General features: G+C 40.8%; 1 protein-coding gene across 2 annotated transcripts in view; it reads right to left on the reverse strand.

Moving 5' to 3' along the window:
* The window catches only part of cuedc1b (CUE domain containing 1b), a 43,267-nt gene that overhangs the window by 19,763 nt on the left and 6,803 nt on the right, over nucleotides 1–16,701 (reverse strand). For both annotated transcript variants that reach the window (XM_073483833.1, XM_073483825.1), the window contains exons 2-3: nucleotides 7,993–8,629; nucleotides 4,193–4,320 (exon numbers count right to left, since the gene is read on the reverse strand). In XM_073483833.1, coding sequence (XP_073339934.1) covers nucleotides 4,193–4,320; nucleotides 7,993–8,298 — 434 coding nt within the window. In that variant the 5' untranslated portion in view covers nucleotides 8,299–8,629. The remainder of the gene's footprint in view (nucleotides 1–4,192; nucleotides 4,321–7,992; nucleotides 8,630–16,701) is intronic.

Consider the following 16,701-nt stretch of genomic DNA (forward strand, 5'->3'; position numbering starts at 1 on the left):
TAAGAGATGGGGTGTGGGTGGGTGGGTGAAATAATTCATCGTTGATGAGGAACATATTAATAACATAACCTGGACTTCAGGTTGGACCACCTCCAGGATGGCAGCATAGGGAGAGAGCGCCCCACTGAACCAGAGTAGTTAATAATATACTCCCATAAAAACTGAAAAATTCATTTTGACTAAGTGCATAATGAAGGGGGGTAAGACGTTTACCAAGACACTGAGTAATAATTGCCAGCAGAAAGCAGAGGTGGACGAAGAAGACGAGGCACAGCTAGCTAACAATCAGCGGTCAAGGCTAACAAGAAGCAAGGTGGGATAAACTACGCTAGCCCCGAGTGGAGAAATGGCTGATTTAGAGCTTATTCTGCAAGAATTAAGAGGGTTCCTCCAAAAAAAACAAAGAACAATTAGGGACAATCAAGGGAGTTCAATTCCAGACTCTCTTCCCGGCCAGGCTGTGAGTAGGACACAAAGACGAACCCAAATCTATGATGCAATAGAGGAAGCAACGGAGGACTTGGCGAGCAGAGGCTACACTGAAAAACCATCAGCCCCAGAGACGATGATGGAGCAGATACGGCGGCTGACCTGCGGACAGGCGAGCGGGGAAGGGCGCGTCCTCCGCCGGATGAGATTCAAGCTACAAGGAGAAACTCTGAGCCTTCAGGAGATCTTCACCAGCACCTTCTGTCAGCTAATGGAATTTGTACCCTTAGCTTTACTTTTTTGTTGTGCTTCACATCCTTTCTTTTTTCTACCTCTCTTTGAGTTTGGCACATATGTGCCCGAGGAATGGTGAGCTACCAGAATAACTATAAACATTGGTAACTAAATTAAAAAGGTTCGTTTGGGATCGGCTTTTCTTTTACTGTGCTGCCGCCATCGCTAAGGGCCCCTTTCACTGGACACAGGAGGAAGGTTTCCCCTTGGAGCCTTTACGTGAGGCTCAACAGGGTCAGGCTAATAGACCCCTACATAGGAAGGCACACGGACTATTTATGTTAAGGTGTATGTCATTTAGTGTGATGTTTGTTTTTTATTCATTTGTTCACTCCCTGTTGGTTCTAGAGGGGAGGGGGGAGCTTACCAAGTTCAAGTATGCAGTTGAGCTGGGAGTCACTTAGATGCAAAATAGACCTATAAAAATGGTTTCACTCAAAATAAACGGGGTATTCAACCAAATTAAGAGGGCGAAAATTTTATCAAATTACAGAGAGATAAAATCCAAATAGCATACCTACAGGAAACTCACCTAGATGACTTTGAACATGCTAAATTAAATAAAATGGGATTTAAACATGTACTTTCCAAGAAGGACACATCCAGACTGGATAAATTGATCAGGCGGGCCAGCTCTGTGGTCGGCATGAAGCTCGACCCTCTGGTGACGGTGGCAGAGAGGAGGACACTGGAAAAACTGCTGGATATTATGGACAATACCAGCCACCCTCTGCACACCGTCATCAGCGACCAGCGGAGCCTGTTCAGTGAAAGACTGCTCCTTCCCAAGTGTAGGACCAACAGACTTAAGAACTCCTTTGTCCCTCATGCCATCAGGCTGTACAACTCCTCACTTGGGGGGAGGAGGAAATAGATAACCGGCAATACTGCAATACTGTGTCACTGTGCAATAACTTATTTAACTATTTATCTATTTATTCACATACATACCTGGACACTCTCACTTTCGTGCAATAATTTCTGTACAATAACACATATACAGTCCTCTACATTTATATTTATTTTATTTTATTTTATTTATCCTATTTTATTTTATTTTATTTTTATTGTATTCTATTGTATTTTGTTCTATTCCTATCTTTATTTTCTATTTTTTGCTAAGAGTTTATTGTGAACTGTATGCTGCTGGAAATTCAATTTCCCTGAGGGAGTCATCCCAACGGGATCAATAAAGTGAAGTCTAAGTCTAAGTCTCTAAGTCTTTTCCTCCCATAGATCGGGAGGTGGAGAGGAGTGGTAATCTTGATATCCAGGGCTGTAAATTATGAACGCATATTTGAATATAAAGATAAAGAAGGTAGATTTGTAATGATTATAGGCAAAATAGAGGGTACGTTGATGAGTCTCTTTAACGTGTATGTTCCTTCTGGTAGTGATTGGTCCTTTTATAAACATTTATTTGAACTAATGACAACAAAAAGCCAAGGGATCTTGATATGCGGTGGCGACTTTAATATTCGACTAAACCCGAAGATGGACTTATTCTGGAGTTGCCAGGTTATTAGAACATATTGGGAAGAGATTCATAAACATATAAATAACATATTTGGAGTAAACATCCACTTCAAATGTGAAACTCTGTATTTGGGTGATATATTGTTCAGAAACTGGAATTTCAATAACAAAAAGCTACTCGGTATGCTATTGGTAGCATGCAAGAAATCCATCATGAGAAAATGGTTAAAAGTAGAGCCGCCCACCATTGAGGAATGGATGGACATCGTACACGAGCTCTACATCATGGAAAAGTTGACATTTTTAACAAAAAATTTACCAGATCTGGTCTAAATGGACGGAGTACATGAAGCCAATAAGGTCAGACTTTATTTGACTGTCATTCACTCTTGATTCATCTATTTATTGATTTATTTTAACAGTCTTGAGAGGTTAGCCCCCCGGGTTTGTTGTTTGTGTTTGAAAAAATTTAGAAAAGAAAATTTAAACATAAATAAACAAATAAATAAATAAATAACATAACCTGCAATGGACTGCAGTAGCTGAAACATTAAGTGCGTCTCCCCCTGAAGAGAGATGATGCGCGCGTTTACGCACAAGACAGAGTATAGTTTAACTCACTGATTACTGAAATCTCCCGACTCCTGAGCTCCATCACTGCTGTTTCCTATGGAGAGTATCCTCTGTACTGTCCTGTTTATAACTACAGATTTTAGTTTTGCTGCTTAATGAGTCATGATGTTTGCTACATGCGTTGTGAACCTGCCCATGAAGGTGCATCTTACTATATGAATACTGAGCCTTCTATGTAGCAGGTAAAACACTGCGACATTCACTTTACTGACATTTATTACTGCAAATGCTTTCTGCTGCTCCAAGATGCAACAGCAAAAAACCTGATCACACCTAATTTTAAGACCATCAGCCTAAAACTAGCAATGACACTTGCTCTGGGAACCACTTAAGCTGGCTAAAAGATGGGCCCTGTTGCTGGAGGATCGATTCAGGTTATGTTATTAATATGTTCCTCATCAAAGATGAATTATTTCACCCACCCACACCCCATCCCCTAGTAATCAGAATGATAGTCTGTATGTCCTGTCCAGTCCGATCAGAGGACTAAGATCCGCGCACCACATTATGCAGCGCTCCGTCCTCCTCCAGTTAAATAGAGCATTTTGCCCATAATACAGTCAAACAGAGTTGTTGTCCTCATCTTTATTGTTTATTGATCACTATCAAAGGTAAACTCCATGTAGAAAGAGAGGACTGTCAGTAGCTGTGCTGTGCTGATCAATGCGATGGTCAAAATCCGTGCACACGGATTGTGAATCCAAGAGCACGGTTTACAAATCCATCCACACAGATTTCCACATCCAGTTATTTTTTCTACCATGTGACCCTAGAGGGGCTCCTTAGTTACGGACTGAGTCAATGAGGAAATAAAACAGCGTGTCTGGTTCCAGAGGGAGGAGAGAGAAACTCAGGGCCCTGATCTGTTCACTTTAGTCTGGACTGCTCACGTGTGCCACCTGGTGGTTGTTGGTGCACACTGCAGCTAATGCAAAATCAGCTGGATAAAATAAAATTCCCCCCTCCTTTTCTGCTGCATCACAGCACCTTTAACGCTGCGGTAATGGCGTCCTCTTAAAAGGAGAAACATCTGTAAGGATCAGATTCCTGCTCTTACATGTATAGTGGTGAAGTTTTTGGTTTACAATCGACATGCAGCTAAGTGAAAGCTAAAAACACCAGCAGAGCTGACCGGAGATGGTAAGCAATGCTGGCTCAGGGCTCTGTGCTTTGTACTTGTACTGTACTTGCACAACTATTACAGGTAAGAAGTTGTCTACTTGCTAGTTTTTGATTGTAAGTACTGTAATTATATCAAATGCACCTGTACAGCTGTCTATATGAACTGTACAAATGATGTATTTGATGAATGATGAAGTGAATTACAAACCAAAACTGTAGTTCAGTTCCTCTTCCTTACCTTGGTGGGGGTGTTGGTGGGGCTTCTGGGTATTTCCTGTCATAAATGTGCATATTGTATGCTGGTGGAGAGTAGACAGGAGGCGGTTCCTCATCTGAACTGTCAGGTTCCAGTGTTCTTTCCAGAATCTAGAAAGAAACAGACAGTGTTTTAAACATGCCTGACCCTCATGTGCTTGCAATTTTGAGAGAATTCCACTTTGACTCCAATCAGAATCAGTTATCTGCAGCTTATGCCATAGTCAAATATAACAAGCTGAATTTAGACCTTGCCATCATCTTTTAGTTAGGTACAAAGCCTGAACGTTAACGTTCTGCAGCACTCCATTCAGGGGTGGAATCCTTCCAGTCATTGAATTTAGATGTTTAGACAGCAGCTGAGTAATAACTGAATCTATATGTCTAAATAAGTGGGCTTAGCGAAGGGTCAATTGTAGCGGAACAAACTTTCGCGCGGATGGGTAGCAGGCTAGTGTGGACAATAAAACAACATGGATAAATTTGTGACACGGACCTCAATAGTTGTCAAGCCAGCGCCAGCAGAGACACACAAACCTGACGGGCCTAATCAACCAAAAAGCCAACCGAAAAGAAAGTATGATGAAGGGTATCTTGCTCTTGGATTCATGGCAGCGGTGGTGGGGGCAGAGGAGACACCTAGAGACCACACACCCCAGTCACGTCAATAAGCCACTTGATTTCTTTCAAAGAAAACTGGCAGAATACCGTCAACAGGAGAATCGCATGGTAAAAGCTGCATCAGTAAACAGTAAAGCTCAAATGGCTTCATATAGAGTTGCATACAGAATTGCACAATGCAAAAAACCACACACAATTGTTGAGCAGCTCTGGCTCTCGCACTGGACGCACTGTGTCATTCACAGGGAAGCGCTCGCGTCAAGGCAGCTCAGCCCTGAACTAAATGAGGTTTTGACAGAAGTTGTGAGCGTGGTAAATTTTATCAAAACCCGACCACTGAAAGCAAGACTGTTCTCCGCACTTTGTGAGGAAATGGGAGCTGATCACACATCTGTGCTGTTTCACAGTGAAGCAAGGTGGCTCTCCCGGGGCAAAGTGCTGTCGCGCGTCTTTGAGCTCAGGGCAGAGATTCGGATCTTCTTAGAGGAGGAGCGCATGTATGAGGCTGCAAGCAAGTTCAGTGATGAACAATTTCTGTTGAAGCTGGCCTACCTCAGCGATGTTTTTGGCAAACTGAATGAATTAAATCTTCAGCTCCAAGGCAAAGACAAGCACCTACCTCACCTGGCAGACAAAATCACTGCATTCTCCCGAAAGCTCGAGGTATGGGGCAGGCGCCTCGATCAACAAAATATAGATGTCTTTGAGAACCTGAGGGAAGTTGCTGAAACCACTGATTCGGGAGCCACCACAGTGATCCCATGTATTAAGCAGCACATCTCTTCCCTGAGAGGACTGTTTCAAAAATACTTCCCGATCAACAGTGCTCAGTATGACTGGGTTATGGATCCATTCAATGCAGCAGGTTGGCATTTTGACATTTTATTGACTATTATACTCATATATTATACATGCATTTTATTTATGTTGTATGCTACTTACTAACTGGAATGGATTGTTGTCAAACAGATTTCTTTGTGTTTATTATGCAATGACAAATAAAGTAAGTCTATTTATTTATATTCTATCTGCAGCACCTGCTGATTTTAGGTCTGCTGAGGAGGACCAGTTCATTGAAATGACATCTGACTCCACCCTGAGGCTGAGGTTTACAGCTCAGACTCTTTGTGAATTCTGGTTTGGAGTGGAGAGGGAGTATCCACTCATCGGGCAGAGAGCTGTGTGCATTCTTCTTCCCTTTGCCACATCATATCTCTGTGAGATGGGCTTTTCAGCTGTTGCTTCACTGAAAACAAAGTACAGATCTCAGCTGAACATTGAGCATGACTTGAGAGTGGCAGTATCAAGCCTGCAACCCCGCTTTGAAAAGATGTGCAATGCAAAACAGGCTCATTGCAGCCACTAATGCAGGGGTAAAACTCATATGTTCACTTGCTCACCTGTCTTGCCAAATGCATTTCTCTTCTTTTCTTTTTTTAACAGATTGCAAAGTGGCACTTTTATTTTCTCTATTTTTGAACTTGATGCAAGTTATGACACAGCTGCACTTTTATTTTCTCTATTGTTGAACTTGCTGATATTTGATGTTATTGAGTTAGAATTTAGATACAACATAATGTTACTTGATGTTACGTCAATAAATTTGAAAATGTTAAGCTTGGCGTATTTCATTAGCATTGTGTTGGGGCGATGGGGGCAGGTGGGGCTTGAAAATTCCCCCTTGTCCAAAGTGGGGGATGACCGAAAAAGTTTGAGAACCACTGCGTATGATGCCATCATGCATGTGACTCAATACAAGGGTGACAGAATATACTCTGAAACATCTAAAAATAACACCAGTCCATCCTTCATGTGTTTTCCATTAGCTTTTTGCATACAGCAATGTGACTGGGCAACAATCGAAATTACTAATCGCTCAACTTGTGGTTGTGGTTTACATTTGTGGTTCAGAATAGCTATTGTTAAAGCGATGGAAAATGAATACAGCTTTGTCAAAAGGATCATTTAAAACAACGACTGTTGAGGTCTGTGATTGTATGCTTTGAGCCAGCAGAGAATTAATTATTTTGGTAAAACACGCAAGAACTGTCACCTTAGTAGTCACATTATAAATGTTAATCCTCATTATTTTGAAATTCTTATCGGCCACTAGATAAGAATAGGTGACCAGTATGAGAATGGGTGAAATTCGGGACAGTGGAGTTGAGGGGGGTTGAGGAGTGGGACAAATTAATTAATTACACTGTGTTTTGCTAACCCGTCCAGACTGTCTTTATGGCTATTACATCAGATCTTACCCATTATTAAATAGTAAAACAAAACAAAAACAAATTTTGCTTTTCAATATTTCACAGTTAATGTTGATATTGTGGCATTACCACGAATAAAAGAATGTATAGGAAGCCCTGAGTAAGTTTTACAATGATCAGTATTATGTGTTTTATTGAACTATAACTAATTAAAACTAGGGTTTAGTCTTTCGGGGCATACAGGAGCCCTGTCCTTAAAGATTCGGAACCATTACTCATGATGTGGGTCTGCATTACAATTAGTGATGCACGATAAATATCGGCCCTATAAATTATCAGCCCAATACTGGGAAATGTATATTACTGGCTATACAGTATATCATATCAGTAAAATTATAGCTGATAAATGGGGCTAATGATATGAAGCCAAATTTCATTTACTCAACAAGTGCAGCATTTACATACTCCAACAAAGTAGGTGGTAGCATGCTCCACTAAAGTTGGCTTGCAATCCATCAGTACACACAGAGAAGAAGAAAAGGTGCAGCATGCCATTGTCCTGTTTGTACACACTGTAGACTAGAGAGCAAAACATGTAGTTGCTAGTGTGTACTTTCTACACAGAGGAAGACACCATGATTGCAATTTGCAACACATGCTCCACAAGGGTTTTGAGAGGAGGTAAAACATTTTAACAAAACAAATCTTTTAAGAGGTACAGAACGTTAAATCATCCATGTTTGCTCACTTGATTTTAGCATTAATCCTGTACCCATAGTGCTGCATAAACTACAGGTTAGGAACTTTTAAAATACAAAAATGCTAAATTAACGTTTATCTGATCAGTCTTGGCCATGACAGCTAATAATTGGTTATCAGTGTCAGGTTAAAAAAAAAAAATTGGTACCGTGCATCCCTATTTAGAATCACCAGTTGAACCCTTTCCACTGACCTCTGGTGGAATGCTGTCATCTGAGTCCGAGCTGTCATCTGAGCCCTGTCCGTCAATGCTCATCTGGAGCAGCTGGTCGATGGTAGCATCCACAGCTCCATTGTTGGAGCGCAGCACACACTCAATCACCTCATAGTCCATGGAGGGAAACATGGTCTTGAAGTCCTCCATGGCCTGGTTGAACTCGAGGCGTCGGACCTGCCGGTTGGGCCTGCTGTTGTTAAGCGGCCCACTCCCACCACCACCACCACTTCCACTGCTTCTAGAGCCTCCATTGCTGCTGCTGCGCCTGAACAGACTAGTCATCCTCAGGGCCTGGCCACCTCAGGTGCTGCCAACCTAGCAACAGGATGGCTCGTCTTATTTGTCACCACAACACAAGCACTTTGGCCCCTTCAGTCTCACTTGCTTTCCACTTTATTCCTGCTCAATTTCTCATTCTTATACAAACATGGCAGTCTACTGATGGGAGTTCAGAACAACATCCATCCAGCATGGCTCACTGTATTGTATGGTGCCCTGGACTGGAGTAGTCAGGTGTTGACAGAAATTAAATAGCCAAGGTCCTGTCACCAGGCACAGATTAGAGACAAAATCCACCAGGCAACATACATAGCTACATTACAGTCATCAGCACCTACAGAGAGAGAAAAGAGGCAGTGTGTTAGTAAGAACTAGCAATACAAACTTTATATTGTTCTAAAACCCAGATTTAAAAAGACACTGTGTAAAATGTAAAAAAAACAGATGGCAATTAATTACAAACAACCTGTGTTTACAGACGAGAGTTTTACAAAGTGTTCCTGAGCCCATGCAGTAATATCCTATAAACAATCGCCCCATCCTTGTTTGTGAACCACTGAGCCTTTTGAGAAAGGCAATCATGATACTATCAGTTGTTACCAATGAACCTATGGTAAAGAAACTTTCACATACACACCAATACTGCTATGCTTGCTTGATTTAATACACTTACTGAATTGAGTATGAGTATGAGTATTGAGTCCGTTTGTTTTTGCAGAGCTAGTTTTAGGTGATGTATATTTCATTGCTCCTAGCTTTTTTGTTTTGTGTTTTGTATGTTTGGACAGAGTTATTATCCTCCATTTTTATTATTTGTCAGACGTGACTGACTGGCAGCTCGCTTAATTTGAACTTGTCAGACCTGCTACCGTACATTAAAAACAAAAGAAGCACCAACATTACACTTTGAAAATGAAAATATAATTCCAAATAATGCCAGATGAATGTTTGTTTAAATCAAGCTTTTATCGCCCAATTAATTTCACTGTCAACATTAAAGCTTCTGTAAGCATTAAAATAAGTGTTAAAAAAGCTCTATATTCCAACATTAATCACTGTGATGAGTGTTTGGTCAGTGTTGTTTAATGACTGGGAGTCGTATGAAATGAACGGTGTTTATTTACAGGAACATTATAAGTCCACCGGGAGACATGGTTACAGCAACCTTTGTGTACAACAACTTATACCACAACTTCCGTTGTTCACCCTCGCGAGACTCTCACCAGGTATGGCGATGCAGTGTGGTCAAACAGTATAACAAAACTGTCTACAGTCAGTAACCCACGTCTCTCCTCCCCTTGCTCAAATAGAACAAGAAAAATGTAATTTCTGGTATCCCTGCCCACTTTATCCAATCCGGACAAAGAATTCCATAAAGATGCGGTCCTGTCTGCTTGTAAACTTGCAAAGAGCAGGATCCTCCTGTTTTCTGGCAATGGCAGAACAGGAAAAGCTACCAATTCCAGCACTCCTGGTGACAGCTTATGTATAATACCAAACAAGCCAAATGAAGAAAAAGGCTTGAAGAAAATAAAAAGGCAAAAAGAGCTGCCTTGAAAAAAGAAAGGAGTGAGGTGACATAAAGCAAACTTTAAAAATGTGTAAATCTACGAATACTTTTATAAATATATTCTATAAATATATAAACAATAAAAATCACAGCAAACCACAGAGCATCTCTTCTGCCAGGCTTCTGACAGTGCTGCCTCGGCCGCCCCTTCATCTTGAAAAGCGTTTTCTGCTTCCACCACAGTTTTGTGGTTTGTGGTCACTTTAAAACTGTTTGTTTACTGCCTGCCAAGCTGTTGCTTCTGCATTGCTCTGTGTACACAAACGGAGCTAGAAAACAAAAGGGCATCGATTTGACTGACAAAATGCAAGTCGACTCTGGGTCTTGACCGATGACATGAATCATCAATATTTAGGGGGAAGCCCTACATTAAACCATTATATGAACTGTTGCCCTTTTATTATACAATACACTTCAAATGGCGTGATTTGTAAGATACAGTGGAAATGCATAAAAAGAGTAACAAAGCTTCAGAAAGCTCTTCAAATTCAGGTTTCAGGAAGCCCAAGGATATTGTTGTTGCTTCATGCATTGGAAAACAGCTGTAACATTCTTGTATGTACTGTATAAGGTAGAAGAATATCAAAATATGGTATTCACAAAATGGCGAGTTCTGGATATAGAAGCTAGCTTTCTTTGAATCTTTTCTTATCTGATCTAGCCCTTCCCGCTTCACTGGGTGTTCATTGTAGCTGGTGGCTGCCGAGTGCCACATGGCAGTACCAGGCCCCATCCACAGCTGATAAACAGAGCCCCTCTCTTAGCCTCCCAGTCAGACAAGGAGTCTGACGTTGATGTAAACAAGTTTCCTGCTGTAATAGCCATTGCCTTCATGTCACACTGAAGCTGTGTGTGTGTACAAAGAACAAGAGACAATTAATGAGTGTGTTAAAAACAGTGCCAATAGGGTTGGGCAATCTTTCTATATTGGTATTGTTCAATCAAGGTTAAACAAGATCGCCAATAGGCGATCTGATGGCCATGGGGCAGTGGAAGTGGGGGGAGGTATGCACAACATACTAGTGAAATGCCAGCATGGTCTCAGCGATGTCAACCCTTCTCACTAATGGTTAAAACTATAAACAGCATGAATTTCACAATAACCAACTTAAAACAAAATGTGAGCCTGCACAAAGCAGCTCTGTATCCATAACGTTAACTACTTACGAAGCGCAGAGCAAAATTCTGAGGAGCAGGGATATGGTGAAAGGATATGCAGGGAGTCAGATCCATACAACTGGGTTGAAATTGTGATTTTAAAAGTTGCTTGTTACTCTTGCTAAGAAATGGGCTAAGTGGGAAGACCTGCCACTCCACCAGAAACATCTCAAAATGCATAGCAGGGCAAATATTGTAGAGAATATTTTTATACATCTAAGTTCTGATACCAAGTTAGTTATCGATGACAGAAATCATAGACCATACTTTCAATCATTGATATACAATCAGATACATAGCTGTGTGCATAGATATACACATATCTTGGCTGGACTCCCAACCTCTGCGACTAAACCGTTGCAGCGTATCCAGAACGCTGCAGCGCACCTTGTTTTCAATCTACCCAAATTCTCCCATGTGACCCCCCTCCTCCGTGACCTCCACTGGCTTCCTGTTGCAGCCCGGATCCAATTCAAGACGATGGTACTGACCTTCAAGGCCGTCAACGGAACTGCACCCATCTACCTCCAAACACTGGTCAGACCACACGCCCCAGCGCGAGCACTTCGCTCTACTACATCAGCTGGCCGGCTGGTACCGCCATCGCTGAGAGCAAACAAAAGCCGCTCAGCCAAGTTGCGACTCTTCTCTGTTCTGGCGCCTCAGTGGTGGAACGAACTCCCGACCAATGTCAGGACAGCAGAGTCGCTCGCCTTCTTCACCTCCAACTTGTATGTTCTTACTTTTAGCACTTAAATCATAGCACTTATGTACTTAAGGTATCCTTGAAAAATAGCAGCTACTATGCTCAGACGAGGTCTTGAAAAATGTTTATTTTTTCATTCTTAATTTATCGACGGTGATATGTTGTGGTTTCTTTCTTGTGACAAATTAACTTATTGTAAGTTGCTTTGGACAAAAGTGTCTGCTAAAAGGGCCAGGCAGACAGTAAGGGTATGATGACATTTAGGTAATTTATAAAATGACTTGAGACTGAATTAGACCCAACTCCAAAAGGCATAGGTGTGGGGACCCTGACCAGAGATCAGAGAACTTTTTCACCTTCAAAACTCATAGTGTCACTAAATGTCACTGCGTCATGTTCCAAACCACTGCTGCAAAGTCATGGCTCTCCACTAGCTTTATGAGCACCACCAGTTTTGTACACATTGAAAGATATTTCACACTAAATAATATATAAAAAAACAAAGAAAAAGATGCCTTGAAAAATGTCCTTTAACATCAAACCCGCTGTGTATCTGTGCATTTATTGTTCGTATACAATTTGTTTTTACTTTCCTGCTTTCCCTCCAAAAATAATAAAATAAAAGTAGCCAGCCATGACCTAAGCATGTGTAAAATGTTACCATGAATTGTCTTTGGCAATGAATGATTGGACAGTGTTTCCCCTATATGCATCTAACAGCGGTGTACCTCAGCTGCTGAAATGTGGCCGTCACTCTTGGATTTTTATTTTTTTTTAGGAGAGGAGAGGGCTGCATTTATCTTACTATCAGCCTATATTATTTTGCGCTATGGATGCTTCATATAACTTCAGGTCAACTAACACACCTGCAAGTAAAAGCATATAAGCGGAAAAGAGAGAACGCATTCTTAGAAGTTTAGAAAAGTTCAGAAAGAAAACGTTATATCATTTTGCGTTGTCACACACTGTCAGTAAAGCATAGAAACGGAGAGGACTCCATCTTATAACTTTAGAAACTCAAGTTGAATTTTTTTCTCACTACTGATGCTTCATATTCAGGTCAATTCACACACACAAGTAAAGCATAAAGAATATAAACAAGGAACCTGAATATGTCAGCTCAATGACTATAACAACAAGCATTGGGTAGATGTCAACACTGAAGCAAGCAATACTGAGCACAGAGTCAGGATCATCATTCTCACAGAAGGGAAAAAAACTTTCCTGCAACTTCACCTGAGTGTTGCACAGTAACGTTACAGCCAACGCAGTCATCCATCCATCAACTGTAACTGCTAATCTTTTACGAGTCAATCCCCAACTGTTCAGCAGTGAAATTTTATACAGCAAGGTTGAACATAAAATGTTTTCCCCACTGGCCCACTTGGCCAGTAGATCCGAGTTTTACTGGCCCCTTGTATATTTTCACTGGCCTGGCAGCCAAAAAATGATTTTTTGGCTGCCAGGACAAAATTATTTTGGTGATTTATTATACATAAAATATACAACAGTTAAGTTCCCATTAGATTTTGTTGTTTTCCTTTATTTATTGATATGTCATGATGTTATATTACACAAATATACAATATAAAATTAGACACATATTGGATCAGTATGTGAATGCGGTTTCTCCATATTTTGTGTAAAGTCATAGTATGGAATACACAGTGAGAAGAAAACAGAATTTATTCAGTTTTAGAAGACATGTTAAAAAATACTATTTACATTATTTACAGTAAAATATTTTTAACTTGCTAATGGTAATGATTCAGTATTACTATAGACTGTTGACAGGAAGTGCTTTTATTTTGAAGGAACCTGTTCAGTGTTTTTGACGCTAGCTTTAGTGATGTTATAAATACGAGACATCGGGTGCAAAAGTCAGTTGGTTTACCTTGTTCTTTGTAAAACTGCAACATATTTGCAAGTAAAATGTTCAGTTTGAATGACACCCGTTTGGTTAATATTCAAACCTTCCACTACACAACACTCATTAGCCTTGAGTAACATTTTATCTTCACTTCACCTGGTTCACTGTCGCTGTCACTTTGTGTGTCTGTCCATTTCAAGGATGGTAAAACTCCAGAAACATGTCGCAGCATAGTTTTTTTCTCTTCATTTGCTTAAAATGCACTGTGAAAAAATGCTTAGGCCATGCAGCCAAATTATAGGCTAATGGTAAGGAAAATCTTGATCTTCTCATAGACAGGCCAGACAGGCCAGTTACTAGCCAATAAACTTGCCCTGCGTAAGATTTTACTGGCCCTGGGCCATGGGTTATGTTGGACCCTGTACAGTACACAGTACACAGTATAACAAAAAGTCAATTACATTTTAGGGATATCAATCTGTCCATTTAGGAAGCACAAGTGATTGTGAATCAGTTTCACCTGCTTTGGTGCAAATGAAAGTGACAACAGGTGCAATGGAGAGGCAAAAGCAAGACAACCACCAAAAAGAGAATGGTTTTGCATGTCTGGAAATGCCGTGGTGAACGTTCTCCTGCCTGTAACATCATCCAGCATGACCAGTGTGGCGGTGGGTCAGTGATGGTCTTTCGGGGGTCGCACAGACCTCCATGTCATAGCCAACGGTACCCTGACTGTTGTTAGGTTCCGGGATGAAATCGTCAGAGAGATTGTCAGACCTTACGCTGGTGCAGTGGGCCCTGGGTTCCTCCCGGTGCAGGCCAATGCCCGGCTTCGTGTGGCCAGAGTGTGTTGGCAGTTCCTGGACGATGAAGTCATTGATGCCATTGACTGGCCCTCTCATTCCCTGGATCTAAATCCAACTGATCACCTATGGGACGTTATGTATCGGTGCATCCGACGCTGCCATGCCATGGCCATGCACTCAAAGATATCTTCCCAACAACATTATATTAATCTGCACCTAAGGACCATGCTAAATTTAGCACACAATCCAGGACTCTATGTCCTCAGAGAGAGTGTGTGTCTGTAGTGAATGGGAGATAGTTGCATACCAGCGGGGAAAAAAAGAGTCAGAGTGGTCTTTCACTTGACTAGCTACACTGGTACATGACCAGCGAGCACATGCACTAATGTCAGCTCTCGACTGAACTTGTCAGCACTAGTTAAAAGATGGTAGTAGTAGTGTCACACTCACATGTGATTCATAAACTACACTAAGCCTCAGATGTCAATTGTCTGCTGTGCAAGTTGGAGATCAAATTGTCTTGCCACATGACCATTGAAATCAAAATGTATATTTACTGTTTATGCTGATTTTCATATGCATTTTCCCCTAATCTCATTACTTTCTTCTATCTTGTGCTGCTTACCTAAAACAGTGACATTCATCTATAATATAGTTGTTATTGCAAACATGTCCAGTCATGTTTTATATGGGCTCGCTTGCCTGACTCATGCAAAAGTGTAACTGTGTTAATCTCATGACAACACCAATGTTGGAATAACTCATTGCCACCCATTGTTCAATGACTCACTAGCCCTTTTCACAGAGTCACCGCAGCGGCAGTTCGCAATTCTCCGCCGTTGGTTGTTCACACAGAACCAAGCAGCTCCGGCGTAAAGAAGAACCAGTATGTAATTCACACAGAAAGCCGGCGCCGGTGTCCACCTGTTAATCTAAACATGTACCCGCTGACTGTTTATAATCATATGGATGCTGTTATAATGTGTTGTGATTGAGATCCTGACCCACCAAACATCCTGGAAAGTGACAAAGTTACGTTTTTTGTTCTAAATTACATAATTACATAATCACCATCAGTAAACAGGTCGCTGTCTGACTCTGTCACTCGCGGGGAGGGAGGCTGTTTTCTGGGGGAAAGTTCACTAAAGTCTCGGTGGAGGGCTGACCGTCGCGACAAACACTTGGTGAGTTACAGTTTGTTGCCGGGGACAGACGCTGTTTTTCGGGCAGAAATGTGACGAAGACATGCAGTAAATATTGAAAATGGTTCTCTTCAAGAACCCACACCATCAGAAATTGATGCTATATTAAACAATAAGAAGCAGGACAAGCAGAAAGTTATTTCTAAATTATATCATGTCTTTATTGATTGTTCTGTGGTAAATACTGATAATTTAAGACAAAAGTGGGAACAAGGTCTTCGTATGGAAATTCAGAAAGAGGATTGGTCTTACGTTTGTAGGCAAGTTCATAAATGCTCTTACAATTTAAGGCATAAACTAGCTCTATTTAAGATGATACATAGAATTTATTACACTCCAGAGAAACTACATAAAATGAACAGTGAGATGTCATTTCTCTGCTGGCGCTGTAAGAAACAAAAAGGAACATTTTTTCATATGTTTTGGTCATGTGACCCACTCTCCTTTTTTTGGAATTCTGTTATCCAGTTGACATCTCAATGTTTACCTGTATCCATTCCATTGTAACCTCGTTTATGTCTTTTGGGAATTAGTATGTCCGACAAGTGGAATAAACATCAAAGCAGCTATATAGATCTTGCTATGTTGGCAGCCAGGAAATTTATAACTTTAAAATGGAAAGAATCCAAACCCCCAGTAATAGTCCACTGGTGGAATGAACTCTCAAGCTACCTCACACTGGACAGTATATATTACAGGAGTAAAGGCAGATCCTCAGACTTTTTAAAAATCTGGCAATCTCATATAGAATTTGACTTTAGGAGTGTTTTGGGTCAATATAAGGCACAGTAAAAATGGTATGATCTGAGTGTAATAATTTGTGTTGTTGTTTTGTTGTGGTAGTTTTTGTTTGTTGTGAGTGGGTTATTTCCCACTTTTTTGGTTTGTTTTATTTGTTTCTTATTTTTGTTTTGTTGTCAGTGTCTGTTGTGTTTCGAGGGTATATGTTTGGATATTATTTTGGTTCTCTGATTGTTGTGTAAGGGACCAGCCCCATTTAGGATTGGAAAATTGTGATATGAAGTGTTTTGTTTTTCTAACATTTTTTTCCTATGTTGTCAAGCTTGTTCAATGGTGTGTTTTATTTGATTTAT

The sequence above is a fragment of the Pagrus major genome, chromosome 2 (assembly GCF_040436345.1).
Source record: "Pagrus major chromosome 2, Pma_NU_1.0".
NCBI lineage: Eukaryota > Metazoa > Chordata > Actinopteri > Spariformes > Sparidae > Pagrus > Pagrus major.